Raw genomic sequence first — 25,957 nt, forward strand, 5'->3', positions numbered from 1 at the left:
TCAAGGAAGGCTAGAGAGCATTTTGATAGAAAGATGAAAATAGCCTGAATGCGGGACCACATCAAAACAGCTTCTAAAGATCTGGATGAAACCTCCAATTTCATCTTGAACTGTAAGCCAACGGCTCTGAGAGGCTGGAATATTAGCTTGTGTGCGAGTAAATAAAGTAGTTTAGCTTTTTTTGTTTTTATTAGTTTATCTACTGAAAAAAATTAAAATGTGCATTTGCCACAAAAAAAGAAAAAAAAAAAGAAATGGACTGGAGTGTGGAAGACTGGAGCCCTGTTCTGCTATCCGACAAGGCAGTGGAAACAATGTTATTGGGGACTCGTGTCTGCAGCAGGTTTTGGAAGGATCTACAAAGTTGCAGGCACTTTGAAAATGGACCAATACTTGGGGATCCTGCTGGACACAATGTCAAGTATATGGAGGATCTGTTTGGAGATCAAATGTGTAATTTCCAACACGATAATGATTCCAAACACACCGCCAACGCAACAAAGTTGCATGCAATGAAAGTGTTCATGCTCAGCATTTTGAAGTCTTCAAGTGCCTCCTCAGTCCCCTGACCTCAAAGCCATTGAAAAGCTTTGGGAAATTATAAACCTGCATTGTGAGAAGTCACGCAGGTCTTAATGAAGCTTAACTTTGGGAAGAACTTAAGGAGGATCGTAAAGAAGGTAATCCCGACACACGTGCAAAGTTTAATGAGTCAATGCCCAGGAGAATGGCTACTGTAATCAAAAACAAAATATTAATAACTGATTACATTGTAGTCAATGTATGCTTTATTTCCTGTGAGTTTTTTTGCATAATACAATAAAAACCCATATTTAATTATACACTGGAGTTTACCTTTCTTGACAAATAATTTTGTCATTTTAATACCTTAACCAAGTGTAGTGTATTCTTCTTCCCAATATAACATGCTCCTCATATTTTGATAGTTTAATAGTTTAAGTGTCATTAAAAGAATACCCCCTTCCAGACATCACTTTTGGCCACTACTGTATTGAAGATGTTAGAAGATTATAAAAACAATGTGAACTGGCAGACATGCATAAACACATCGCCACCTGCTGGTCAGATAAGTGCAACATCTGCCGTTAAACTGTCAATCACAGCTCAGATTAGAGCAGACAGCTGGAATTAAACACTAATAGAGACATACTGAACCCTAACAGACTGACTGACCCACAATTACACATCAGAACAGGGCTCACATCAGAACAACTCTTCCCATCTATTCAGGTACATATTCACTTTTCATCATCCAATCAGTACCTGAAGGATAAAATCAGACCCCGTCCTATTTCTATCACTAAAGAGTTTGTTTTACTCTGAAAAACATCAGTTACAAAATGAAAATGTGTTGTGAACATCGTTTCCTCTTTCTAGTTCCTCTTCCTGCTGTTTTTCTAAGCTCCACATGTCTTTATGTTTCTCACCCGGGCCCGGACGACCTGCTGTGGAGCCTGTTCGTTCTCCATGAGCGAACCTGTATACGCCTCCTTCTGGAAGATTGGCGCATTGTCGTTTACATCCATCACGTTAATGCGGAGACGTCCCGTAGTCTCCTCCCCTCCTCCATCACGGGCCAGTATCGTTAGAGTAAAGCGCCTCATGAGCTCATAATCCAGCCGGTCTCGCAGAGTCACCCAACCCGTCTCAGCATCCATTGAGAACCTGGGGTTAATACATGGAAATGAGTCACCATTAGTTCATTCATAGTTGCATGAGAGGTTTAGACAAATCAATTAACCAGCAAATGAGAACTAATAGCATAAGGAATTCTACTCATATTCTCTAGCAGTATAGAGTAAGTATAGGCTACTTAGCACAGTGTAAGTGTTATTTTAGTATTATTTACAATATATATACCATGATAGGATTTATTAATATTTTTGATTAGCTTTTATTTTTATATTTTCAACTTTCATTTTAACTGAAATTATTGTACTTTTGTTATGTGCTTTCGCCATTTTCTTTTTTGGTAAATATTTCTATTTAGCTTTAATTTACTTTTATTCCAGTTTTAGCATTTTTAGAACCTTAACTTAAACTAATTTCAGTTAGATGCCAAGGCAAAATTTATATTTATTTTTTATTTTTTTAAGTTAAAGTTTTTTTTATCTAATATTTACAGTATATATTTTTTTATTTCAGCTTTATTTAAATTAGAGTAAATAATTTTTTATAGATTTAGTTAACAATAACAACATAGCACAGTATGCAAATTGTCTGTAACTCAGAATATCCAGATGTCCTTACATTTGTAGTATAATGTGCAAAAAAATATGCAGTATTTTGAATACTCTCCCACAATGCAGTGCACCCCCCCCCCCCCCCACAATACATTTTACACATTAAATGAATACATAAATAAATAATTTTTAATTCAATAAATTACATTTTTTATTTATAGATAAAAAAAATATATAACCATTTTATTTTCTAAATTTGCTGATAAGTCTTATGTTGCTCGTCAAATTAAGTGTGTAATATAGTGATGTCATGTGATAATGTAGCATAAACCTACTATGGTTTGAAATGTATATGTGTATGTATAATGTTTTAGAGAAAATAATATGCAGTAAACAGTATGCTAGTATTCCATTCCAAACACAGCCATGGAAGAAATCAGCCTATAGGAAAAGGAGAGAAAGGCATGCAAATCTACAGAGATGTGGATTAAATTAATCAGAGGAAATTAATGAATTAAACAAGACGCTGTATCAGTGTGAAAGGTCACAGTATGTTAATGAATGATAATCTCACTGGTCTGGCTCATCGCTGAAGTAATACCGAACCACTCCGAACGTGCCAATGTCATTATCCGTGGCCTGCAGAGAGACACACAAACAGAGAGCAATGAACATCAATAAGACACATACTCTTGGTCGTTTTGTATGTGAATGTGTGTGTTTGTGTTGAGTGTGTTTCAGTGTTTTAATATTGAGATGATGGTGTCAGCATCCCCTGTCCTACCCTACAAAGTACACTGTTCTGCACGATTAACGCTGACACACACACACACACACACACACACACACACACACACACACACACACACACACATACACACTTTAGTAAGGACCATAAGGGGAGGAACTCTCCTCACACCAGATGGGCTGGCATGAACCGGCCGCCCTGTCCTCTACCTTAAAACAACACAAGCTTTTGCTTCACCTTCCACTCTTCAATGGCCAGAACCACCTTTATAAAAGAGCAAAGCTTTTAAGTAAAAGAAAGTGAAGATGAGTGACGACACATAAGTGGTCTCACTGACATGTTGACCCACACCTCTACTCTCTCTCTGTGTTATTTTTGCTGCTGTTTAAAAACCTAGTGATCTGGCTTTCTGTCTGCTTGATTTGGAGAGCTCTACATAGACAGCAACTATGCATGCTATAATTAGTGCTCCTCACATTAAGTGCATGGACAGGAATACAATAAAGTACATTAAAACCATAATATTATCACAATTTAAATAACCATTTTCTATTTGAATATATTTTGAAATGTAATGTATTCCTGTGATCAAAGCTGGATTTTCAGCATCATTACTCCAGTCTTCAGTGTCACATGATCCTTCACAAATCATTCTAATATGATGATTTGCTGCTCAAGAAACATTTCTGATTATTATCAATGTTGAAAACAGTTGTGCTGGCCAAACTTTTTGTGGAAACCAAGATTCCCAGAAGTTTGTATAACATTATAAATGTATTTACTATCACTTTTGATCAATTTAATGTGGCCTTGCTGTACTAAATAAACAGAATTACAAACAATAAAAGTACTAACAAGAACTATAGTGTATAATCAAAACATTACATTTGTCTCCTGAAAATGGGACAAAGTGTTTCCAGAAACCACAGTGACAGATGCTGGATTTGGCATCTAGTCAACATCACAAAAATGCCCCAAAATGACAATGCATTTGACAAATACATACAGCACAGGAATATTTACAGAAATCCCAGTGAAGTAGATAGCGTACACAGACACATAAAATGTGTGTGTGCTTGTAGAAATAAAGTTATTCAGTGCTGAAGGCAAACAGATTCAAACCTGGCTTGTATCTTTATGCAAATTAATACAAAAGGGTGAAAAAACAAGTTACCACAGAAACAACAGTGCAGCTGCGTATGTGTGTGAAAGAGAAATAGAATATGACAAGTAATGTTTTTCAAACACACACACACACACACACACACACACACACACACCACATGTAACATCTGTTAGATCCTGATCTCGTTCTCTTTTTTGGAGCTGATAATCCATCAAAGCAGATGTGGAGGTGTCTATTAGCAGCACATTTGTTATTGGGGCTTGATTTGGTGGGCTGAATCTGATCTGTAGACGTTTCCGCAGCTATTTGCTGTAATTATACACATACACAGTCGCATTCTCAATAGCCAGACTTTGCCAATATTCAATGTCTCGTCCAATTTGCAGCTTGATCCTGCCAAAAACCAGCCACTTAGATGGGAAGAGACCATCTGATGACATTTAAAGTAACCAACCATAGTTAGTTTCCTTACCTGACCTTTTAAACATTTAAATCAATGAGCCCAGGTTATACAAACATCATTAGACACATTAGGGGAAAATAAGTGTAATATATCCAGCCACCTGAATATAAAAATATAAAATATGTTTATGAGGATATCTTGTTTACTTGCTAGTAAAAGCCGTGATATACTCTAGGCAAAGTTATTTTTCGTTCTTCGCCTTGGGGTAAAAAGAAGTTCGAAATATGTGAGCAGCGGGATACCGTTAGCGAATATCCTGACGTTACCCATGATGCTGAGAGCGGCGTTTAGATGAATATGTAAATATGTGCTGTGCGCTCTCCTCTCAATAACAACATAAAATGACAGCGGTGGGAAAACAGTAGTTTAGAAAGCATCTGATCAAAGCAATGTGCATCTTTGCACTCCAGTAAAGTCATGTCACATTTATTTATATAGAACTTTATACAGTAGATTGTTTAAATGTTTAAAAACAAGCAGCTTTGCAGCATTAAACATGAAAAAATAATGTTAGTGTCTCTTCGATAAGAACGATAACTGCATTTTCTACTATAAAGCAGCTCTCGGTTTTACTTGCGGATGTCCGACCTCGACGGACTGAACAGAAGAAAGGAACCGGAATAGACGTCTATGTCAAAGAAGGCGGAGCCTCAGAGCCACACCCACCTATTATGTAATCGCCATGGACCAATGATAGTTCGAAGGTGTTTACCAGTCTGTTTCTAACTCTCGAAAACAAACACAAAACTAATTCCGTTTTGGCCGGATTTTGTTCGAAATGATGTCACACCAGTTTGTTATTGGATTTCGCTTGAAGTATATCGGGGGTCTTAAGTCTCAAACAGAAACTTTCAATATCTTTATTTTATATGAGGCTTGCAAACTTCCAACAACTCGTTCTTCCGATAAAACGCTCATTGTAGCAGCCTGATACCTTAAAAATACCCCCCCAACACTTGATTTTACCTTCCATTTTCTGTCATAAATCAATTAATTTATTTAATACATACATTTATAAAAGTACTTTTATAGTGCCACATTTTTTTTTGAAGTGACACCCAAATAATATTTTACATATATATAAAATATACATATCTATAAAAAAAAATATTTAAAAAATCATGTTTTATTATCGAAATTAAATGATGACCAGATGCTGCTTGCTGAATCAAGCATGTAATATTGCAAGGTTCTGTGATAGCAAAGGCCTCCTACAGTTTAAAAAGTCATTAAGAAAAAAACAAAATAGTATGAACCACAAAAATTGTGTATATATAGCCAGATTTAGATTTAGCATGGCTGAAATTGACCAATCCGCATCCAGAACAAGAAATATTTGATCGAGCTAAAGGTGTGACTTCATTCCAATTAGCTCTTCTATTTGGTCATTTCTGTTTAATTTTCTATCTGCATTTCAATAATAATCTGAAATAACTGTATTTTAATCCGGGGTTCTTCAAAAAAAGGGATAGTGGGAAAAAAAATACTATGGAAGTCAATGGGGTCCATCAACTGTTTGGTTACTGACATTCTTCAAAATATCTTCTTTTGTGTTCAACAGAACAAAGAAACCCATACAGGTTTAGAACAACACGAGGTTGAGTAAGTGATGACACAATTTTCATTTTTGAGTGAACTATCCCTTTAAGTCTGGTCTTCAGCTTTTATATAGTGTTTTATGCTACATTCATGGGTTATTCTTGCAGGAGTCTGCCTGCAAAGTCTATATTTGGTGTTTGTCGCATTTCAAAAAATCCTTTTTGATGTGTGTGAATCCTAGCGCTCATGCCAGTACAGTGTGATGGACTCTGTTCCTGATTAAATTATTTTTGGCTGATTCTCATTGAAATGGAATGTCAAATCCGATGTTCTTTAACAGCTATGCTTAATTTTTTGTGTGCTGATGTTAATGTCAAAGTAAGGGTATGATGTAAGAATTTGTTGTTTAATTTCTCTCTCTCGTGAGCTCTCTCTGATGGATCACGGCTGGGCGCTGGTAATGTGGTTTCAGTTGACTGGCGCTGCTGCTGGTGTACAGGGTCATGGAGTTGTGTGAGTGTGTGCTGCTGTCAGTGCCACTATTAGAATCCATGATTCAGACGTGCCCTGGTGATGACCTCACCCTCTGTGTGTGTTTTTGTGTGTGTGTGTGTGTGTGTGTGTGTGTGTGTGTGTGTGTGTGTGTGTGTGTGTGTGTGTGTGTGTGTGTGTGTGTGTGTGTGTGTGTGTGTGTGTGTGTGTGTGTGTGGATTTGGACCGCTCGCCCTGGTGCCACGCTACAATGTATTCAGCCAACCGGCCAAAAGAGTTTGTTAAAAAAAATACTGCCAGTTTCACTGTGGCATGGACCGCAACGTTCACTTCTCTCATCTTAATAACCATATAAATAGCCAATGAGCTCATTGTAAACCTGTGAATAGATTCAGCCAATCACTGTGAAGAGAAGAAACAAACAAACAAACAAGCAAATAAAAGAGCAAATTAACCAACAAAACAAAATAAATAGAAAGAAAGAACAAACAAAATAAAACAAATAATAAAAAACAACAATAAAAAAATAACAAATGAACAAATAAACTAAAGAAAGAAAAGAAAAAGATCAAACAAACAGATGTGCATTTTAAACAATGTAAAAGGAAAAAAAAACAGACCATTAACATCAACAAACAAAAGATGGAAAGAACAAATTAAAGACTCTATAGTCTACCACAAACTTTTCCACAAACAAACAAAAATTTGAGGAGAAAAGCACAAACAAAACAGAGACAAAAATAACAAACAGAGAATAAACAAACAAATGAACAAAATAATTATTTCTAAGGTAAGAACAAAACATTAAAGAACAAAATTAATAAAAGGAACACAAAATAGAAAGAAAGAAACAGAACAGATCAAAGACTTAGTCTTTCTTTCATCTTCTCTATAGCCTTGTTTTACTTTTTCACAAAGAAACAAAAAACAGACTCATAAAAATATGAATAAATGGAAAATAAAAACATGAACAAATCACACAACAACGCAAAAGAAAAGAACAAAGGAAAAAGAGAAAGAAGAAATAAACTTATGAAATTACAAAGTTCAGGATAAATGAACAAAATAAACATAAAAAGAGCAAATAAACAACTGAACAAACCAGAAAAAATAAATGAAAGAATCTATTTTTCTCTCTCTATTGTTCTCTCTATTGCTCCTTCATGCCCTTTTGCACAAACAAAATCCTCCCCTTTCTTGTGTCTTCATGCCCTCACAATTCTCTCTGTTTCTCTCTCTCTCTCTCTCTCTCTCTCTCTGTGTGTGATTGACAGGCCCATAAGTGCAGTGATGACAGTGCTGGGCTCCAGGTGTTAGTGTGACAACAGTCGCTACCATGACAGGAGACTTAATGCAGGTCAGGTGAGATAGACAGGGATCAGAGCGGAGAGAGGACGGCAGAGGTGATAGCATCTCACTCTCTCTCTCTCTCTCTCTCTCTCTCTCCTCCATCCCTTCTTCCTGACACACACACACACACCTAAAACTCCAGACAGCAACCCAACAGATTTACAAAGACACTAAAACTTCAGTGAAAGAGCAGAGTACCAGCCTGAAGACAGGCCTAAATGTGCACCTGATAGTTTTTGACCAAACCCTGAAAAGGCGATTCTCTCTAACTGACACATGTCAGACAACATCTCAGAGTGAATGAAAGTGAAAGTGACACCAGGGTGAGGAGAAAACCCTCAATAGAGATCTAGCTGTGACAGATGAGACAAGAGACCATCAACACAACCAAAAAGCCTCTTTTCATTCACTAAGACCAAACACCCAACAACAGTTTGAGCCATGACCGCAACAGAAAATATTTCAATACAATATAAATGTTTCAGTTCTGGAAGCAGCACAACTGTTTGCAACATAGATAATAATCAGAAATGTTTCTTGAGCAGTAAATCTGCATATTAAAATGATTTCTGAAGGATCATGTGACACTGAAGACTGGAGTAATTATGCAGAAAATTCAGATTTGACATCACAGGAATTACTTTCTAAAATACACTAAAATAAAATAAAAAGTCATTTTAAATTATTACAATATTTGATCATATATAATTGATATGATGATTAGATTTTAGATCCTGTTATGTTAATTTAGAGTCAATGATTTAAAAACAATCAACTGAAATGTATCGAGCAGAAACACTGAGTGGAAATTTGTTAACTTTGTATAAACCATATAGTTCACTCTTTGAAAAAAAGGAGGAGAAAAAAAAAAAACAGATGAACTTAATGTCAAGTTTTGAGAGATACTATTAACTACTTAATTAATTTGATGGGATAAGTTTCCTCAAATGTTTTGAGTCAATTCGACTTATTAGGACACTCAGAGGAGTGTGTTTGAGCGAGAGTATTAGTCTCGGTGGTGAATCTGTGACTAAGCTGTTAGTGACACATTAATCCAATGGAGCAATCTGCCAAAACACACACGCAACACACCCTAAGGGCCTCGCTAATCTACTGAGATTAGCACAGAAATGTCTCCAGAAGTAACAATCGGGCTAAACATTCTTATGGGGACGTCCAAAAGGAAAGGTGATTCATAATGAATAAAAAGCGGTTTTAAAATATCTTTTAATTCATTCTAAAGCAGCAAAAAGTTTTATTTTAGGTTAGATGGCCTGTGGAATTACATTTATTTAAAAAATAATAGAATTCTATGGTATGTCCTCATTTGACAAAGCTTGGAAAAATACATTTACAAGTGTATCGGAAAATATTAAAACATAAAGGGCATTTACAACATTTTGTCTTAAACCTGTCAGAAATACACAGTAATATAATGCCAACTGTATTCCATAAGCAATCTCTTTCACACATACACGTGCATTTAAACCAATCAAAACTTGCAAAATCATATAAATCTGTATTATCCATGACAATACAATCAGTTCCACTGTCCTGGGCTGCGTTTCCCAAAAGCATCGTAAAGCCTAAGAAGTTCGTAAAAACGATCGTACGACTGATCTTAATATTATGGTCTGTTTCCCAAAAGCATCGTAACTTAAGTAGCACTTGAAAATCTTCGTAGAACTACGAGTGCTCTGGAGTAATCGTAAATCCCCAAGTGCATCGTAAGAAGACAGATTTATGAGATTACACTTTTTATCTAGATTTAACAGATTACACTGCAACGTGAGCATAATAGGTTTTGATTGTACTTTATTGTACGCTTTATTGTACTCGTGTTTTGTTTAAATGAATTCATAAATGAAATAATTAAAAAGGGAAGAAAAAATAGAAATACACATCTAAAATTAAATTAATGAACAAAAAAAAAAAAACATAAAAGAAGTAATGTGGGAAATATGCTTTAAAGACTGGGCAAAATAGGGATGAATAAAAAAACAAAACTGTCAATGACTTGCTGACGTGCACGAAAACCAGCCATGTATTGGGCATTTCTTGCGGACCTCCTTCCCTGATCTTTGAACACCCCGGGTTGCAGTTAGTTTGCAATGTCCACCCAGATTTTTTGTTTTTCCTTATTTGTATGGTGTCCTTTAAATCTGTTAAAAATAACATCTTTGTTTCGCTCTATCTCCTCTAAAATTAGGCCTACATTAATTTAATCTTTTTTGAAAGGTATCTTTTCTTGTTTGTTTTTTTGTTCATACATTTTGTCAGTAGGCTATCTCCGCCTGAATGTAGACTTTAGACTTGTCTTGATTGCTAATCCACAGATGACGATTATTAGGTTAAACCTAATAATTAAGGCTAAACGTTCAGAATACGATTCCATATAAGGTTATATTTCAGCACTTCGCGAATGGACAGCGACTCTTAAGTAGCACGTAAAACACGTTCTCGCGCGTTCATGTTAAGTGCATTTTTGGGAAACGCTCGTGGAATTGCTGCGAGCGTTCGTAACCTTGCACGTAGAGAGCGCTCTTAAGAGCTAAGATACATCGTTATCGGGAAACCCGGCCCTGAACAGTCGTGGTCAAAAGTGATGGCTGGTTTAGGAAAACTGACCCTTCACCCTTTATTCAAATATTATTAAATATCTGTTACATGGTTTTAAATTTGCATAATTGTGCTTGGAGTAAAAAAAAAAAATTGTGAGAACACAATGAAACATGCCAAATTGTGTGGAGAAAATTTCAGAAATCCAATGAAAAATTAATAACTGATTAATAAGAAATTGGCTGAGAAATTATCCCCAAAAGACAATTTAAAGTCATTATTGTGTTAAATGAGAAAAGCATAAAAAAAAACATTACAAAAAAGTAGCTTTAAGAAAAACTAAAAAAACATAAGAAAAAAACATTTTAAATTTGATTCAACAGAATTTATTACACATAAACTTGGAGACGCACAATAGTTGCTCTGGCTTTATAGGTAATATTTTCGTAGCAAAAGCAAATACTTCTTATTTATTGAACTGTTATATAAAATCAATATCATATTTGTACTCATGCTATCCAGGAAATGTGAATAAAAACTGTACATAATTATATATAATTGTATTATTTATTTTTATTTATTTTTTTATAATAAAATAAAAAATCATGCAAAAAACATCACACAACAGGAAAGACAAGTGCTGCCTCAGGGCGATGTCTGAGTCTTATCAACTGTTTACTGAATAAACCTATTACAGCAATTAAATAAACACACACACGCACGCGCACGATGAACGTCTTAACGAACTGGAGGACCGTGATAAGAAAATGAGTAAAAGAGTGATTTAAAGAGAGAGGAAGAAAGGGAGGAGAAAGAAGAGATGTGCTGTGGACTGAGAGAGAGAGAGAGAGAGAGAGAGAGAGAGAGAGAGAGATCCGCTTTCCGTTCACATTTGGCCACAACAACAACAATAAAAGAGGGATTAAAACGAGTGTGACAAGAACAACACAGCCAAATTATACCAGAATAGACAGAGGAAGAGAGAGAGAGAGAGAGAGAGAGAGAGAGAGAGAGAGATTTGGCAATATGAGCATATGAGGTTTGAATATAGCCAGCAGCTATACTTTATAGACAGATCATCATCAGCGACTGTCCTCCTTGCTTTTTATGATTAAAGGGAAAAAAATTAAGAAGACTATACGCAAAGAATGATGAGAGAAAAATTGAGAACAGAAACCCAGATAAAGAAATATGACCACTTATGTCTATACTAGAGATCCTCTCCTCTTCTTAATTAACTGTACAAACTGTATATTCTATCCCCTACTCCTAAGCCTACTCATCACAGAAAACATTCTGCATTTTTATAGTTTTATAAAAGACCAATTAGTATGTTTTATAAGCCGTTTTTCTCATGGGGATCAAAACATGTCCACAAGGTCCAAAATGACTGGTATTGGAATGTAGGGAATACCCCACAATGTAGGGAATACCAGTACCACACACACACACACGGGTTTCCATGTTTTATGGTGACTTTCCATAGACATGATGACACTGTACCAAACAAACCACAAACACAAACAAACCACAATAACACACCCTAAAACACACACACACACACGCACACGCACACACACACACACACACACACACACACACACACACACACACACACACACACACACACACACACACACACACACACACACACACACACACACACACTCAAAGGGACATAAATCCATTAGTGCTATAATGGCTGAAGGAAAAGAGAGTGTATAAATGCAAGTGAAAATAATAAATAGGATATGGAGAGAGACAAACAAACCACAGTCAAAAGACACACTGAAAACAAAGAAGCAATTTAGCAGATATGAGCTGCCCTCATCTCATGAGACACATACAAACTAAATCACTATAAATATTTATAATGATAACCACTGCCATCACTGATAAATATTAAACAATGTCTCTGAGTGTGTATGAATGCCTTATCAAACACACAATAGGTTATGTGTATATGGGGGTTTGTGATGCACAACTTTGTGTTACACTGCAAAAAATGCCTTTTTGAAAATAACAAATAGATTTAGAGAGAGTTGTTCTCAAGAAAAAGGGATAGAAAAAAATCTTCCCATGGAATAAATAAGATTATGTAGAAAATTACTATTAGAAGAATTTTTTTAAAGATATCAATCCACAATCTGACTTGTGATGCAGCCAGGAATAAATCATATCATGTTTGTTCAACTGAGCCTCCTGACGTTGTAGTTTGGACTGTGAAACCGGTGGTATTTAAAAACGATGACGTAGATTTTGTCATGTGACGCATACTGTACCAATAGATATTCATGTTTATACCAGTATTGTGCCTGTTATGTGCTATTCACTTTCACACTGTTGCTAAAAATATTCTACATTGCACACTCTTCATATCACAGTCCTGCAAAGATGACAGAATTTACTCACGTTTGCTGTCCTGCGGCAATACATGAGAGCAGAACTAGACCAAACATATGGTGACTGCGTGCGACCTGGACCGCATCAGTGAATGGTGAGATATTTTACTAAATAAAATGATCCTGTCAGAAGAATTGTGCGATATCTTCATTATTTATTTTTCGATCTAAATCATATCAGTGATCTTTTGTGGGGTTTTACGCATGCGCAGTAAAGGTGAATTTAGCGTTTTCAGGTGTTTTTCAAAAGTTTCTCATCCACACTGAAACGTCCGAAAACGCCTGAAAACGCTAGTGTGGACGGATTATAAATGAAAACGCCGTTTTCAAATGTATCCGGATTAATGTAGACGTAGCCTTAATAATCAGTAATTCTGCATTAACAATTTGACTGCACTGAAACGTTTGACAAATTTGAACTGAATTGAATTAGACTATGACAGTATTCTGCAAAGCTGCATTATAGCTGAATCAAATTTTCATAATTGATGAATTTTGCAACATCGATTCTGTTACTGAACTGGACTGAATCAACAATGAACTGACTCAAAGTGAATAATGACACCGTTGTCTTCTGTAGAGCTGCTTAAAGATTCATTTAACTCATTTCATAATTGATGAACTTCACACAGTTATTGAACTGAACTGAATCAACACTAACTGAATTGAGCTGAAAACCTGACATATGAGAACCTTTACAGCAGAATTTGTCTCATATTTGATGATGTTTGCATAATCTATTGTTATTTTCCCGTTTATTTCTGCTTTGAACAATCTGCACATTAGATATTTAAACAACAATGACCCCAAAAACTACACTAAAATCACACTTCATGTATGAATACTGAATATCAAACCAAGTGGCATCTGGTCAGTGATATACATTGTGTGAAAATATTTCTCTCAGTACAAGTATTATTTATGACTATTTATGACTTATAAACTATATACTTTGTTAATTTTAATAAAAATGTTTACACCTTTTACAAATTTGAAATCTTTAATTTGCTAAATCAAATAAAGCATACATGACTGTATACTATAAAGTGTACTATAAACTATAAAGTGGACAGAACAAATGTCTCATTCTAAAACAGGGTCCAAAATCAACACTTGTCAACTGCCAAACAAGACAGCAAATCAGCATATTAGAAGGATCATGTGACACTGAAGACTGAAGTATACGAAGTATATACTGTACATATATTCATATGTTACAAGAACAGCCTTTTTCCACCTTAGAAACATTGCTAAGCTACGTAAAATGCTATCTGTTTCTGATGCAGAAAAGTTAGTTCATGCATTCATGACCTCGAGACTGGATTACTGTAATGCTTTATTAGCTGGTTGTCCTGCATCCTCAATAAACAAGCTACAGTTAGTCCAAAATGCAGCCGCTAGAGTTCTTACTAGGTCAAGAAAATATGATCATATAACACCAATTCTATCATCTCTACACTGGTTACCTATTAAGTTCCGTATCAATTACAAAGTATTACTAATGACCTATAAAGCCCTAAATGGTTTAGCTCCTGGGTATTTAACGGATCTTCTATCGCCCTACAATCCATCGTGCTCTTTAAGATCACTAAATTCGAGGCTTCTGGTCATTCCTAGGATATCTAAGTCCACTAAAGGAGGGAGGGCGTTTTCACATTTAGCTCCTAAACTCTGGAATGGCCTTCCTGATATTGTTCGAGGCTCAGACTCGCTGTCCCAGTTTAAAACTAGATTAAAGACGCATCTCTTTAGCCAAGCATTCACATAATACTTATTTTTTTATACTACAGTTGAATCAGATTGAATGCATTAATATTATGAACAGCAGCTATGCTAATTATTTCCAATCTGCTTTTCTGTTGTTATCTCGGGACGCTAGTCCCGAGGTAAATAGAGTTCGTCAGCTCCAGTTTGTATCCAGTCTCTCATGGAAACTTCAGATGCCCCAACACCCGTGAAGAGACGACTCGACGCCTGTGAAGAGACGACTCAACGCTGGCGATATGTTATGCCCTAAATTAATACATGATTAACTAACTGTATTTTTCTATGTACATTTCTGAAATGCACTTTCTGTAAAGCTGCTTTGAAACAATATGTATTGTGAAAAGCGCTATACAAATAAATTTGAATTGAATTGAAGTAATGATGCTGAAAATTCAGCTTTACCATCACAGGAATAAATTACATTTTAAAATATATTCAAATGTATTATTTTTTTTATTGTTCACAACTAGAGCGTTTCTGTCAGCATCATGTGACCAATCAAGTGACCAAATTGAAAACCACACAAGTAGAGCTACGTTCACAAAGCTTTAATGATGGGGCTTGTAGGGATACAGCTGGGGAAACACCACCAGGTAAACGACTGCTTACTCACTATTTTTCACAGTGAATGTGTTGGATCCCCTGCTTTAACAGCTCGTGCAGTAACGGCGCACCGTGAAAGGCCATGCTATTGAGCCATGAGTCTGCTGCTGTTTTTACGGGCCCGTGCTTGCAGGATCACAGCACTAAACTCACTTAATGAAATAATAGAGCTTTTATGACCATGTTAAAAAGATAATATGAACGGGTAATAAGTGGTCGTTAAGGGTTAATGAGGCTATATTTATGGTGTGATATAGTCTGGAATAGTGCTAAAGGGGCCGTGTCATTGAAAAATTGAAGAAAAAAGGCTTTTCATGCTCTTTTGAAATAAAGAGGTTAAAAGGTGCTCTGTGTAGTACCTACGGCACTGCATATCTTTCCAAAGAATCCCAGCATTAGGAAAAGAGTAAACCCGACAGCAAACCTGAACTACGTGTTTCTCATTTCAGATGTGAAAAGTTTAGCATAACAGTGGTCATTTACATAAGATGTCTTAAAGGTAAAGGTAAGTCTAAAGGAAAGTGATCATGAAAAAACAATGTTTTTGGCACAAGAAATCTTGATCATTTTCACAGACCCCCAAGTGATCCCATTGGCTTTTAATAGGTACTCTCTTTAGCGCCTGATTACAATTCCTACAAAACTACATTATAATGGCCATTACTGTCTGTATTAGTTAGCTTACGCCCTAGAATAGCATACAGATACCCAAATTAGCCTGATAGCTTAGTTTATACACACATTTGCACTGACCACAGTCATCTTTAATGTGTTAAATTAAGTGTTAAATGTCCAAATATTTCATTTAAAAAAGGAATGTAATGATTTTCAATTATTCACTTAATAGGCTACTATTATTATTTATTTATTTTAATTTAACATTGTTCGTATGTACTTAGTATAATCCTTAACTGATAGTTGATATAGGCCCAATTTCGAGGGAGGACCCGATTTGTCATGACACCGGCCCTTACATATTTCTAATGATATAGCATTTGGGCCATTTAAATTTCTATTTAATTCTGTTTGGTGGCATTAGTGGCATAGAGATGAATGAATTGTGGAGTGATATGGCCTTTGGGTTTGTGAGCTCTTCTTTTAAGGGAGAAAGTGTCTCAAGTGGTCTTCCAAACACACTGATAGCTCACAATCCAGATACTCAGAGCCTAAGCTCTTTGGGCTGGGTTCCCGGGCACAGATTAAGTTGAAAGAAAGACTAAAAACAGCATTTAAAGAACAATCGGCTCTGACAGAGTGATCTGCTCCAGCACTTGGCTTAATGTGTGTCTGAAAGTTTTCTTGAAATAAAAGAAATATATACTAGTAGGGGTTGAGCAACATGAATATGGCATTGAATATGGCAATGTTCATGTATTTGGTACTGGCGGACTTGATCTGCTACGCTGCTGCTGCAAAGCAAGTATGGACTTGCTACTGCTAATAGATAAACAGACACGCTGTGAGCATGTAAGATATGCTGCTGCTGCATAAATAGACATAATCTAATATAATCCCATAGCAGATCTAGGCAGGTGGAGCTGGGGAGGTGGAAGGTCAAACTATCTATCTATAATGGTTAGCTAAACAACAAGCAAAATGTACTGAGTGCAACTTAAAATGAAATTATAGTTTAAACAAATTGAGAAAAAAATGAGCATCCATCATAATGAGTCAGAGCTGACAGGTATCTGACAGTTATGTAAATGTATATGTTGGAACATATGGATGTGTGTGTGTGTGTGTGTGTGTGTGTGTGTGTGTGTGTGTGTGTGTGTGTGTGTGTGTGTGTGTGTGTGTGTGTGTGTGTGTGTGTGTGTGTGTGTGTGTGTGTGTGTGTGTGTGTGTGTGTGTGTGTGTGTTCTTTTTCTAAACTGCTCAAGTGAGTTAGCAGCAGCACATTAGCAGCAGTCCAGACATCTGTTTAACACACATAGAGCCTCAGAGAGAAAATAAGAGGTACAGACACAACTACATCTGCAATTCCTGAAGGAAATAACAATGACTGCAACGCTGCAATGGGAAAGTGTTAAAGGTTTAGGTGAAGAATCTAAGAACACAAGAATCAACCAACTGTTTAAAGCTCTTTATATAGCCGCTGTTTGAAAGCGATGGTTGGTAAGGAAAAGAGAGAATCGAGATATTACAAAAAAGAGAAAAGAAAACAGAGAAAAAGATAGAACAGTGAGTAATCATACGGTTGCTGCCACATAGCTGTGTTTCAGCTACTCCTCAGGGCATTGTGGGTAAAGTTACTACTCTATTGACTTTACAGGCCGTTACATGTCATGAGGGAACCAGTGACAAAGAGCAGACAGCATTTATCGACATAAAAGACTCAGTGCCACACACGATTGCCTCATCAGAGATGGAGAGAGAACAAGAGCTAGAAATGCCATTACATACAAACCTTTGGGGTCAGTAACAAAAATGCAATTTATTGAGGATACATTTTTTATTCAGATCAGGGTATCTGCACAATTTTTAAAGTCAAATTTAAGGCTTTTTAAGACCTTTTTAAGACCTGAAGAAATCAAAATTAATACCGTACATTAGGGGTGCGCAATATTGACAAAAATATGTCTAGATATTTTCAAAGTTTTGTTGATAATAATTAGATGATATTGAATGATTGTGTTTTTGTACTGGTATCCTGGCTGGTTTAGGCCTGTTGTTGACAGCAGACCCATGAAGATATTCATATTTTTTATATTCTATGCAGTGGTCAGTTCACAGTAGTGACCGAAATTAACATTTTTATTAAGGGGCAATATTTGACACCTTAAATTGATTTCCAGGGGCATTTTCACCTATATATGGACATTGTTTCTAAACGTATTTATAGGTATGCATCACCTTTTATGTCAAATTCTAACATTCAAATTAAATTATATTAGAATAACACAGTACCAATGTCAAAATAAATCATTAAATTAAATTCCATCCTTGCAGTGCAGAGGTGACACAGAAGCGGCATCAAAACTGACATTAGCCTACTATATTTACACTTCATTTACAATTGCATAAATAAAGCTATTCAATATTTAAATATGAAATGATTTATAATTTTAACGTTTTAATTAAAGGATACTTTAAATATGAAACTAAAACCACCCGTAGGTGGCGGCAAGTCACTGTCTTAATAAGCGAGTTGTTGGAGTCAACCGATTTGTTCAAAACAAGTGATTGTTCATTGAATCGTTAAAATGATTCGTTCAAAACGCGGATTTCAGTAAAGAAAAAAATCATCGTTGTCTGTTGGACCACGGCTTCATTATGAAATTCTCGTCGGCGTTATAAAGTGAAAATTGACAATATTGTGTCCAAAAAGTAACTCACAATGTTAACTTTATTGTTAATTTAACTGTTGTATAAAATAAATAGCACATTTGCAATTGTGCAAAGGAAAACGGCACTCTGGCTCATGTGATATTCTAATTTAACAACATAATATGATATAAATATAAGACAAAAACTCATTTGGGGACATCTATAACTGCACTGACACATCACGCAGTGAAAGCAAGCATGAGAGAAACGCGATGTCAGCTCGCACTCGCAGTGCCTCGTACATAGTTAAAACAATGATTACAATATCATCATAATTCATAGACAATATCGCACACTCCTAAGCACATAAAGAATGAACTTACAATTGAACTGACATTTACTCGTTTTCTTCTCTCCTCTCGCGTGCAGGAGACAGACGTAGGCTAATATCATAGGCTAATATGCTGCCGTAAGTGACGCGAATTGTCACGTGAACAAGCAAATCCACAAAGATAGAATAAAAAAAATAATACGTAGGCCTACGCTAATTAGATAGTTTTAATTTCGAAAGCATTTAGATAAGTGTAAGTCAAAGTGTCATCTAAAATTTAAGACCTTTCATAAGTAAAAATAAGACATTTTTAAAAAAATTTTTTAATTTTTAAGACTTTTTATGGCCTTAAATTAAAAAAATCAAATTTAAGACCTTTTAAGACTTTTTAAGGATCCGCAGGGACCCTGTCAGATTTTCAGTTAAAAGTGTGTCTTGGACACCATACACATAAAAAAAGATGTGTAAAAGAGACATGAAATTTATCATATAATTTTTTTCTGAACCGTAATATAATGTGAGTCAAAGTATCTCGAAACAGTCATAATTTACATGTTTCACATTCTCTGACCCTTTTATGAAACGTACTCGGTTACTAACGTAACCTCGGTTCTCTCTAGAAGAGGGAACGAGTACTGCGTAAGATATCTTACGCTAGGGGAAAATCCTTTTCCGCGAGATATTGAAGCCAAAAATTATCCTTAATTTTGTAATAATGCAAAACGCGTTGCAGCAGCAATGCAGACATAGGCGAGACAGCTCGCGCGCCTATTGGCTGCTCTGCGGCAACTGCAGCAGCCTATCGAGCGAGGCCTGGCGTGACGCCAGACCCAATCAGGGCACTTCGCGCCCGCTGCGTCACGTCCCGCCGAAATGGGCGTGGTCTAGGCCTATAAATATCGCTCGCAGGCAGCTATTATCTGGTTTTTCATCATCGAAGCAACCAGAGCGTGTGCATGCACGGCAAGATACGCAGTACTCGTTCCCTCTTCTAGAGAGAACCGAGGTTACGTTAGTAACCGAGTACGTTCTCTTACGAGAGGTCTCTCGTACTGCGTAAGATATCTTACGCTAGGGGACCCAATGTAAAACGCCGTGCATGCTGAGATCTGACACCAAAGACCCAAGGGCGAAAGCCCGGGGTACATATAGTGCACAATCACTCAGTGAACTCACAGAGAGTCCGGGAAGAAGGAGGGGTGCAGCCTCACTTTTCCACATAAAGTAGCGTCGAAGGGACGCGAATTTCATCATACAGACAGGGCGGGGTACGGCCTGAACTGATGGGAAAAAATGTGGGTCTTACACAGTTTGCCCAGCTTTAAACTGTCGAACATCGAGCTGTGCTCAGCAAACGCAGCATTCTGAGCTGAACGCATCAGGTCAGATAATACTGGTAGTTTAGACCGACAGCAGCCTGGCCTGCAGGGCGGGAACCTCTAGGTTATAAAACCTTATAAATGTAGACGGGGAGGCCCAGCCTGCCGCCATACAAATATCTTGCAAGGCAATCCCACTTGACCAGGCCCACGAAGAGGCCATGCCTCTCGTGGAATGCGCTCTGACACCCAAAGGGCACTGCATGCCCTTGGAGGCGTATGCCAGCGCTATAGCATCAACTATCCATCTGGATAGGCTCTGTTTCGACGCGGCTAGTCCCTTAGAACGTCCGCTAAACGAAACAAAGAGCTGTTCCGTCTGTCTGAAAACAGACGAGCGAGACACATAAGCTCGTAATGCCCTGACTGGGCAAAGGAGGCTCGCGTCTCTTTCCTCATCAGGGACCGGTAGGGCTGACAGAGAGATAATCTGCGCCCTAAACGGTGTGTTGAGGGATTTTGGAACATAACCGTGCTTAGGTTTGAGTATAACTTTTGAGTCATTGGGCCCAAACTCCATGCACGCCGCGCTCACAGAGAGCGCGTGCAGATCCCCTATGCGCTTCACTGAAGCGAGAGCCAGCAAAAACACTGTTTTGAAAGACAGGTGTTTTAAATCGATTGACTGCAAAGGCTCAAATGGCGCACCTTTCATGGCTTCCAGAACCGTAGAAAGGTCCCATACGGGGACTGAGGGAGGTCTGGGAGGATTCAGTCTCTTAGCTCCTCTAAGGAAGCGGATGACTAAATCGTTCCTTCCTATTGACTGACCAAGCGTTGTTTCTGAGAACGCTGCTATAGCCGCCACATAAACTTTGAGCGTGGAGGGGGCCCTGCCCCCATCCAACAGCTCTTGTAGGAAGGAAAGCACCTCCGTCACATCACAGTTTGTGGGTGACACACCACGGGCTGTGCACCAGCCCGAAAACACTGACCATTTCGAAGAATAGAGTCGTCTTGTAGACGGAGCTCTAGCCTGCGTGATCGTGTTTAATACTCCTTTAGGGAGTCCAACATGTACCCGTTGATGGCCCAGACATGAAGGGACCATAGTTCCGGGTGAGGATGCCAGATCGAGCCGCGGGCCTGTGAGAGGAGATCTCTCCTCACTGGTACCGGCCACGGGGCAGTACTTGCTAACTGCATCACGGCTGGGAACCAAGGTTGGTTTTTCCAGAACGGTGCTACCAGCAGTACTGAGCATCCTTCTTCCCTGATCCGTTCTATCACCTGAGGCAGGAGAGAGACGGGGGGAAAAGCATAGAGCGGGCGGCGGGGCCACACATGGGACAGCGCGCTCCTGCTCTTGGAGAAAAATTCTTGACAGTGAGCGTTTTCTTGAGACGCAAACAGGTCCACTTTCGCTCTGCCGAATTTCTTCCACAGCAGTTGGACTGTCTGTGGGTGTAGGGACCATTCGCCTGCCGGAACATTGTTCCTGGACAGTCTGTCTGGTCCTATATTCATGATCCCTGGCACGTGCGCTGCTCTGAGCGAGCGCAGGTTGCACTGAGCCCATACTAGGAGGCGTTCTGCCAGCCTGTACAGTTTCTCGGATCTGATGCCGCCCTGGCGATTTATGTAGGACACCACAGACATGTTGTCCGAACGGACCAAGACGTGGTGACCTTTTATTTGGGGACAAAAACGCGTCAGCGCGTTGTCTACTGCCAGCATTTCGAGGCAGTTTATGTGCAGGAGCTTCTCCCGTTCTGACCACTGGCCGAAGAACGGTCTGCCCTCGAGCAGCGCTCCCCATCCCGAGGTGGACGCGTCCGTGGACACCACTTTCACCCTCGAGGAAGTCCCCAGGCTTACACCTGATTGGTACCAGTCGTTCGCTTTCCAGGGTTTCAGAGCTGTAACGCATTTCTGATTGACCCTGAGGCGAAGCAAACCGGGTGCCCACGCTTCGCGTGGGACTCGCGCTTTCAGCCAAAACTGCAGCGGGCGCATGCGTAGCAGACCCAGCTGGAGCACTGACGATGCTGAGGCCATGAGACCTAGCATCTTCTGAAATCTTTTGAGCGGGACAGACGCGCCGCAGCGAAAAGAGTTCGCTGTGCGTCGAATGTCTACCGCGCGCTGTTGTGATAGTCGCGCTATCATGGATAGTGAGTCCAGTTCTGTGCCCAGGAAAGATATTTTCTGACTGGGTGACAGGGAGCTCTTCGCCCAATTGACACTCAGACCCAAATCCTCGAGGTGATCGAGTAAAATGGTCGTGTGTTCTATGAGCACTGCGCGAGATTGCGCTAGAATCAGCCAATCGTCCAAATAGTTCAGCACTCGCATGCCTCTCATTCTGAGGGGTGCGAGCGCCGCGTCCATGCACTTCGTAAATGTACGGGGTGCTAGGGACAAACCGAACGGCAGGACTGTGTACTGATATGCCTGGCCCTCGAAGGCGAATCTCAAATATCGCCTGTGACGTGACGCTATCTGTATTTGAAAATACGCGTCTTTCAGATCTATTGACACAAACCAATCTCCTTGGCGAATCTGCACAAGGATTTGCCTGGTCGTGAGCATCCTGAACTGTCGCTTCACAAGCACTTTGTTCAGCTGCCTTAGATCTAGTATGGGTCTGAGACCCCCGTCTTTTTTCGGTACCAGGAAGTATCTGCTGTATAGCCCTCCCTCGCTCTGATCTTGAGAGAGAGGTTCTATGGCCCCTTTGCTCAATAGTTTCGTCACTTCGGCTCGAAGTAGATGTGCTACTTCTGTTTTTACCGTGGTCTCGACGCGCGCCACATAGCGGCGAGGGCGTCGGCGAAACTGCAGCGAATAGCCTCTTTCTATAATGTTCAGCACCCATTTCGAAACCCCGGGTAGCTTTGCCCATGCGTCTGCATGGATAGCTAGGGGTCGAATACGAAGCGCGCTCCGCTCGCTCAGCGATGGAGAAGCTTCGGTGTGCTGTAACACAAGCGTGTCGCTCGTGACATTTGAGGCATGGGGCGCGCTGATGACAGCGGGCAGATTGCCCGCGCTCGACTCCTCTACGGTGGTTAACCGCGAGGGGGAGGGCTGGGCGGTTCCCGTGGGAACTGTCATGTCTATGTGTGGATGTGGGCGCGGGACAGCGGGCACATTTATCACACTGAAAGCATCGTTCGCTTGCGTGAAGCGAGTGCACTTTGGTTTCGTTTTTACAGAAACCGTGAGACATGCATAACGTGGTGTTAGTGGGCACTGGGTAGTGGGCACGTTCACCATGTTTGAAGCGCAACCGATCTGAGTCGGTTTTATGTGCGCGAGCCCTGTGTGACAGGCTGTGCTTATGTGTAGGGATGGGCACTGGGCAGTGGGCATTCTTACTACACACGAAACACCATCGGCCGTGGCCGGGACACCAGAAAACACACTCTTTTGGGGATTTATCTGGGTAGCCGTGAAAACGGCATTTGTGTGCAGGCAAGCGGGTGACAGAACCGACTTGTTGGCTGCAGAAAACACTGGAACAGTCACATTTTCTGGAACTGGACGAGCGAATAGCTTTGGTGTGAGTCCGGCCGCAGCGGGACTGGAACACCGTCGTTTTCCTAGCTGTGCTAGGACGACTTCGGGGCCTCGGGCTTCACCGTGATCCTAGGTCGCGAGCCGCGTCCTGCGGGGCGGCGACCGGATGAGCGGGAGCGCGGTCTCGCGCTTCTGGCCTGGCGGCGCTGTGAAGTGGAGGCAGTGGACGGTGGCTGTGGCTGTGAGCTCTGAGCAGACGGTTTCGCACGGCCTGCTGCAGAGCTGGAGCGCTTCGGGAGGAAGTGCTTCATGGCCTGAGACGCTTTCTGTACCTCTGCGAATCTCTCCGCGAAATCTTTGACGGAGGATCCAAAGAGGCCTGTGGCGGAAAGCGGGGCGTCGAGGAACGCGGTGCGTTCAGACTCGGCCATTTCCGAGAGCGTCAGCCAGAGATGTCTCTCAGACACGGTGAGAGAAGCCATAGTCCGTCCAATGGCTTGCGCTGCGGACTTAGTAGCACGAAGAGCGAGGTCCGTGGCACTCCTTAAGTCCGGCACACAGATCGCGTCAGGTCCTTCCTCATCCAGCTTACGGAGGAGATCGGCCTGGAAGATCTGGAGCGTTGCCATGGTGTGCAACGCTGACGCAGCTTGCCCGGCGGCGGAGAAAGCGCGGTGGAGCAAGCTCGACGTCGTGCGGCAAGCTTTAGAGGGCAGGGCCGGCTTAGCGCGCCGTCCAGCGGAGGGCGGGCATAAGTGGGCCGCTATCGCCTCTTCAACCGGCGGCAGCGAGAGGTATCCTCTGTTCTTGGCATCGTCAACGGCGGAGAATGCCAAAGAAACAGCAGGACGCACTCTAGCAGAATAGGGGGCGCTCCAGGACTTGGCGACTTCTTCGTGTAACTCAGGAAGAAAAGGCGCCGGTCTGGACACAGGCGAAGCGCGCTCCCCAGGCAGGAAAAATCCATCCAGCCGGTTGTGAGCGGGCTGCTCAGGCGAAGACCACTCGAGGCCGAGGCTCGCCGCGGCCTGTGCGAGTACTCGCATGAGTTCCGTCTCAATAGAAGCTCTCTTGCCTGACGAAGTGCGGGCAGGGGGTGCGGGGTCCTCAGAGCCCGCCCAATCCTCACTGCCTGACGCCAGGATAGAGCAGGAATCATCCTCTCCCAGCAGGGCTTCCTCATCCGCGATATCAACGGAAGCGGCGGCAGACGGCGGCCGCTGTCCGTCAGGAAGCGAAACAGAAGAAGCCGGGGAAGCAAGCGGGCGAACCGGCGAGCTTTGGCGGCTGAGGGAGGGTTCCGGGGCCCGCTGGGCACGGCGCTTTTTACGGCGCGACGCCGCGGCGGGCGGGGGAGCAGTCTCGGTGAAGACGGCTAGGCGAGTCCTCAGAGTCGCCATTGCCATCAGCTCGCAGTGAGGGCATCCGCCGTCAGCGAGCGCGAGAGCTGCATGTTCCTCACCCAGGCAGGAAACGCAGATCACGTGGCGGTCCCCGTCGCTGAGTGTGGCTCTGCACGAGCCGCAGGAAGGCATCTTTAAAAAGACGCTAGCTCTTTTAGAAATGTGTGTCGCGGCGGCGACACACACACACAGAAATACAGTGCAAATAAAAGAGAAGGATATAAGCGCCGGAAAGCGCAGCAGGAAGGCAGGAAGGCGGCGCGGCCAGCGACTTCAGTGACTCGTCCCGCTGAAGGTGCTCTCTCTCGACGGCGCGGCTTCTAATCCAGCTCCAGCGATGCGTGTGCTTCGCTTGAAGGATGAAAAATCAGATAATAGCTGCCTGCGAGCGATATTTATAGGCCTAGACCACGCCCATTTCGGCGGGACGTGACGCAGCGGGCGCGAAGTGCCCTGATTGGGTCTGGCGTCACGCCAGGCCTCGCTCGATAGGCTGCTGCAGTTGCCGCAGAGCAGCCAATAGGCGCGCGAGCTGTCTCGCCTATGTCTGCATTGCTGCTGCAACGCGTTTTGCATTATTACAAAATTAAGGATAATTTTTGGCTTCAATATCTCGCGGAAAAGGATTTTCCCCTAGCGTAAGATATCTTACGCAGTACGAGAGACCTCTCGTAAGAGAACTACCGTACCTACCTTTAAGCTGGTTGCATGCCAATTATGTCTGTCTTGCATTTGATTGATTTAAAAAAAAAATATATATATATATATGTTTTTCATTTTGGCCCTTTTAAAGGGGTCATACTCTTTTTTCCTATTGAAGTCCACTTATAATGTTCCACTTATAAACATCTAAAGTCCAACT

General features: G+C 40.6%; 1 protein-coding gene across 1 annotated transcript in view; it reads right to left on the minus strand.

The window, feature by feature from the left end:
• Window positions 1-25,957, minus strand: part of cdh23 (cadherin-related 23) — a 270,521-nt gene that overhangs the window by 73,238 nt on the left and 171,326 nt on the right. The window contains exons 14-15 of the mRNA XM_082153247.1: window positions 2,779-2,843; window positions 1,449-1,686 (exon numbers count right to left, since the gene is read on the minus strand). Of these exons, the coding sequence (XP_082009373.1) occupies window positions 1,449-1,686; window positions 2,779-2,843 (303 nt within the window). The remainder of the gene's footprint in view (window positions 1-1,448; window positions 1,687-2,778; window positions 2,844-25,957) is intronic.

This window comes from Leuciscus leuciscus (genome assembly GCF_965113295.1).
Source record: "Leuciscus leuciscus genome assembly, chromosome: 22".
In the NCBI taxonomy this organism is placed as follows: Eukaryota; Metazoa; Chordata; class Actinopteri; order Cypriniformes; family Leuciscidae; genus Leuciscus; species Leuciscus leuciscus.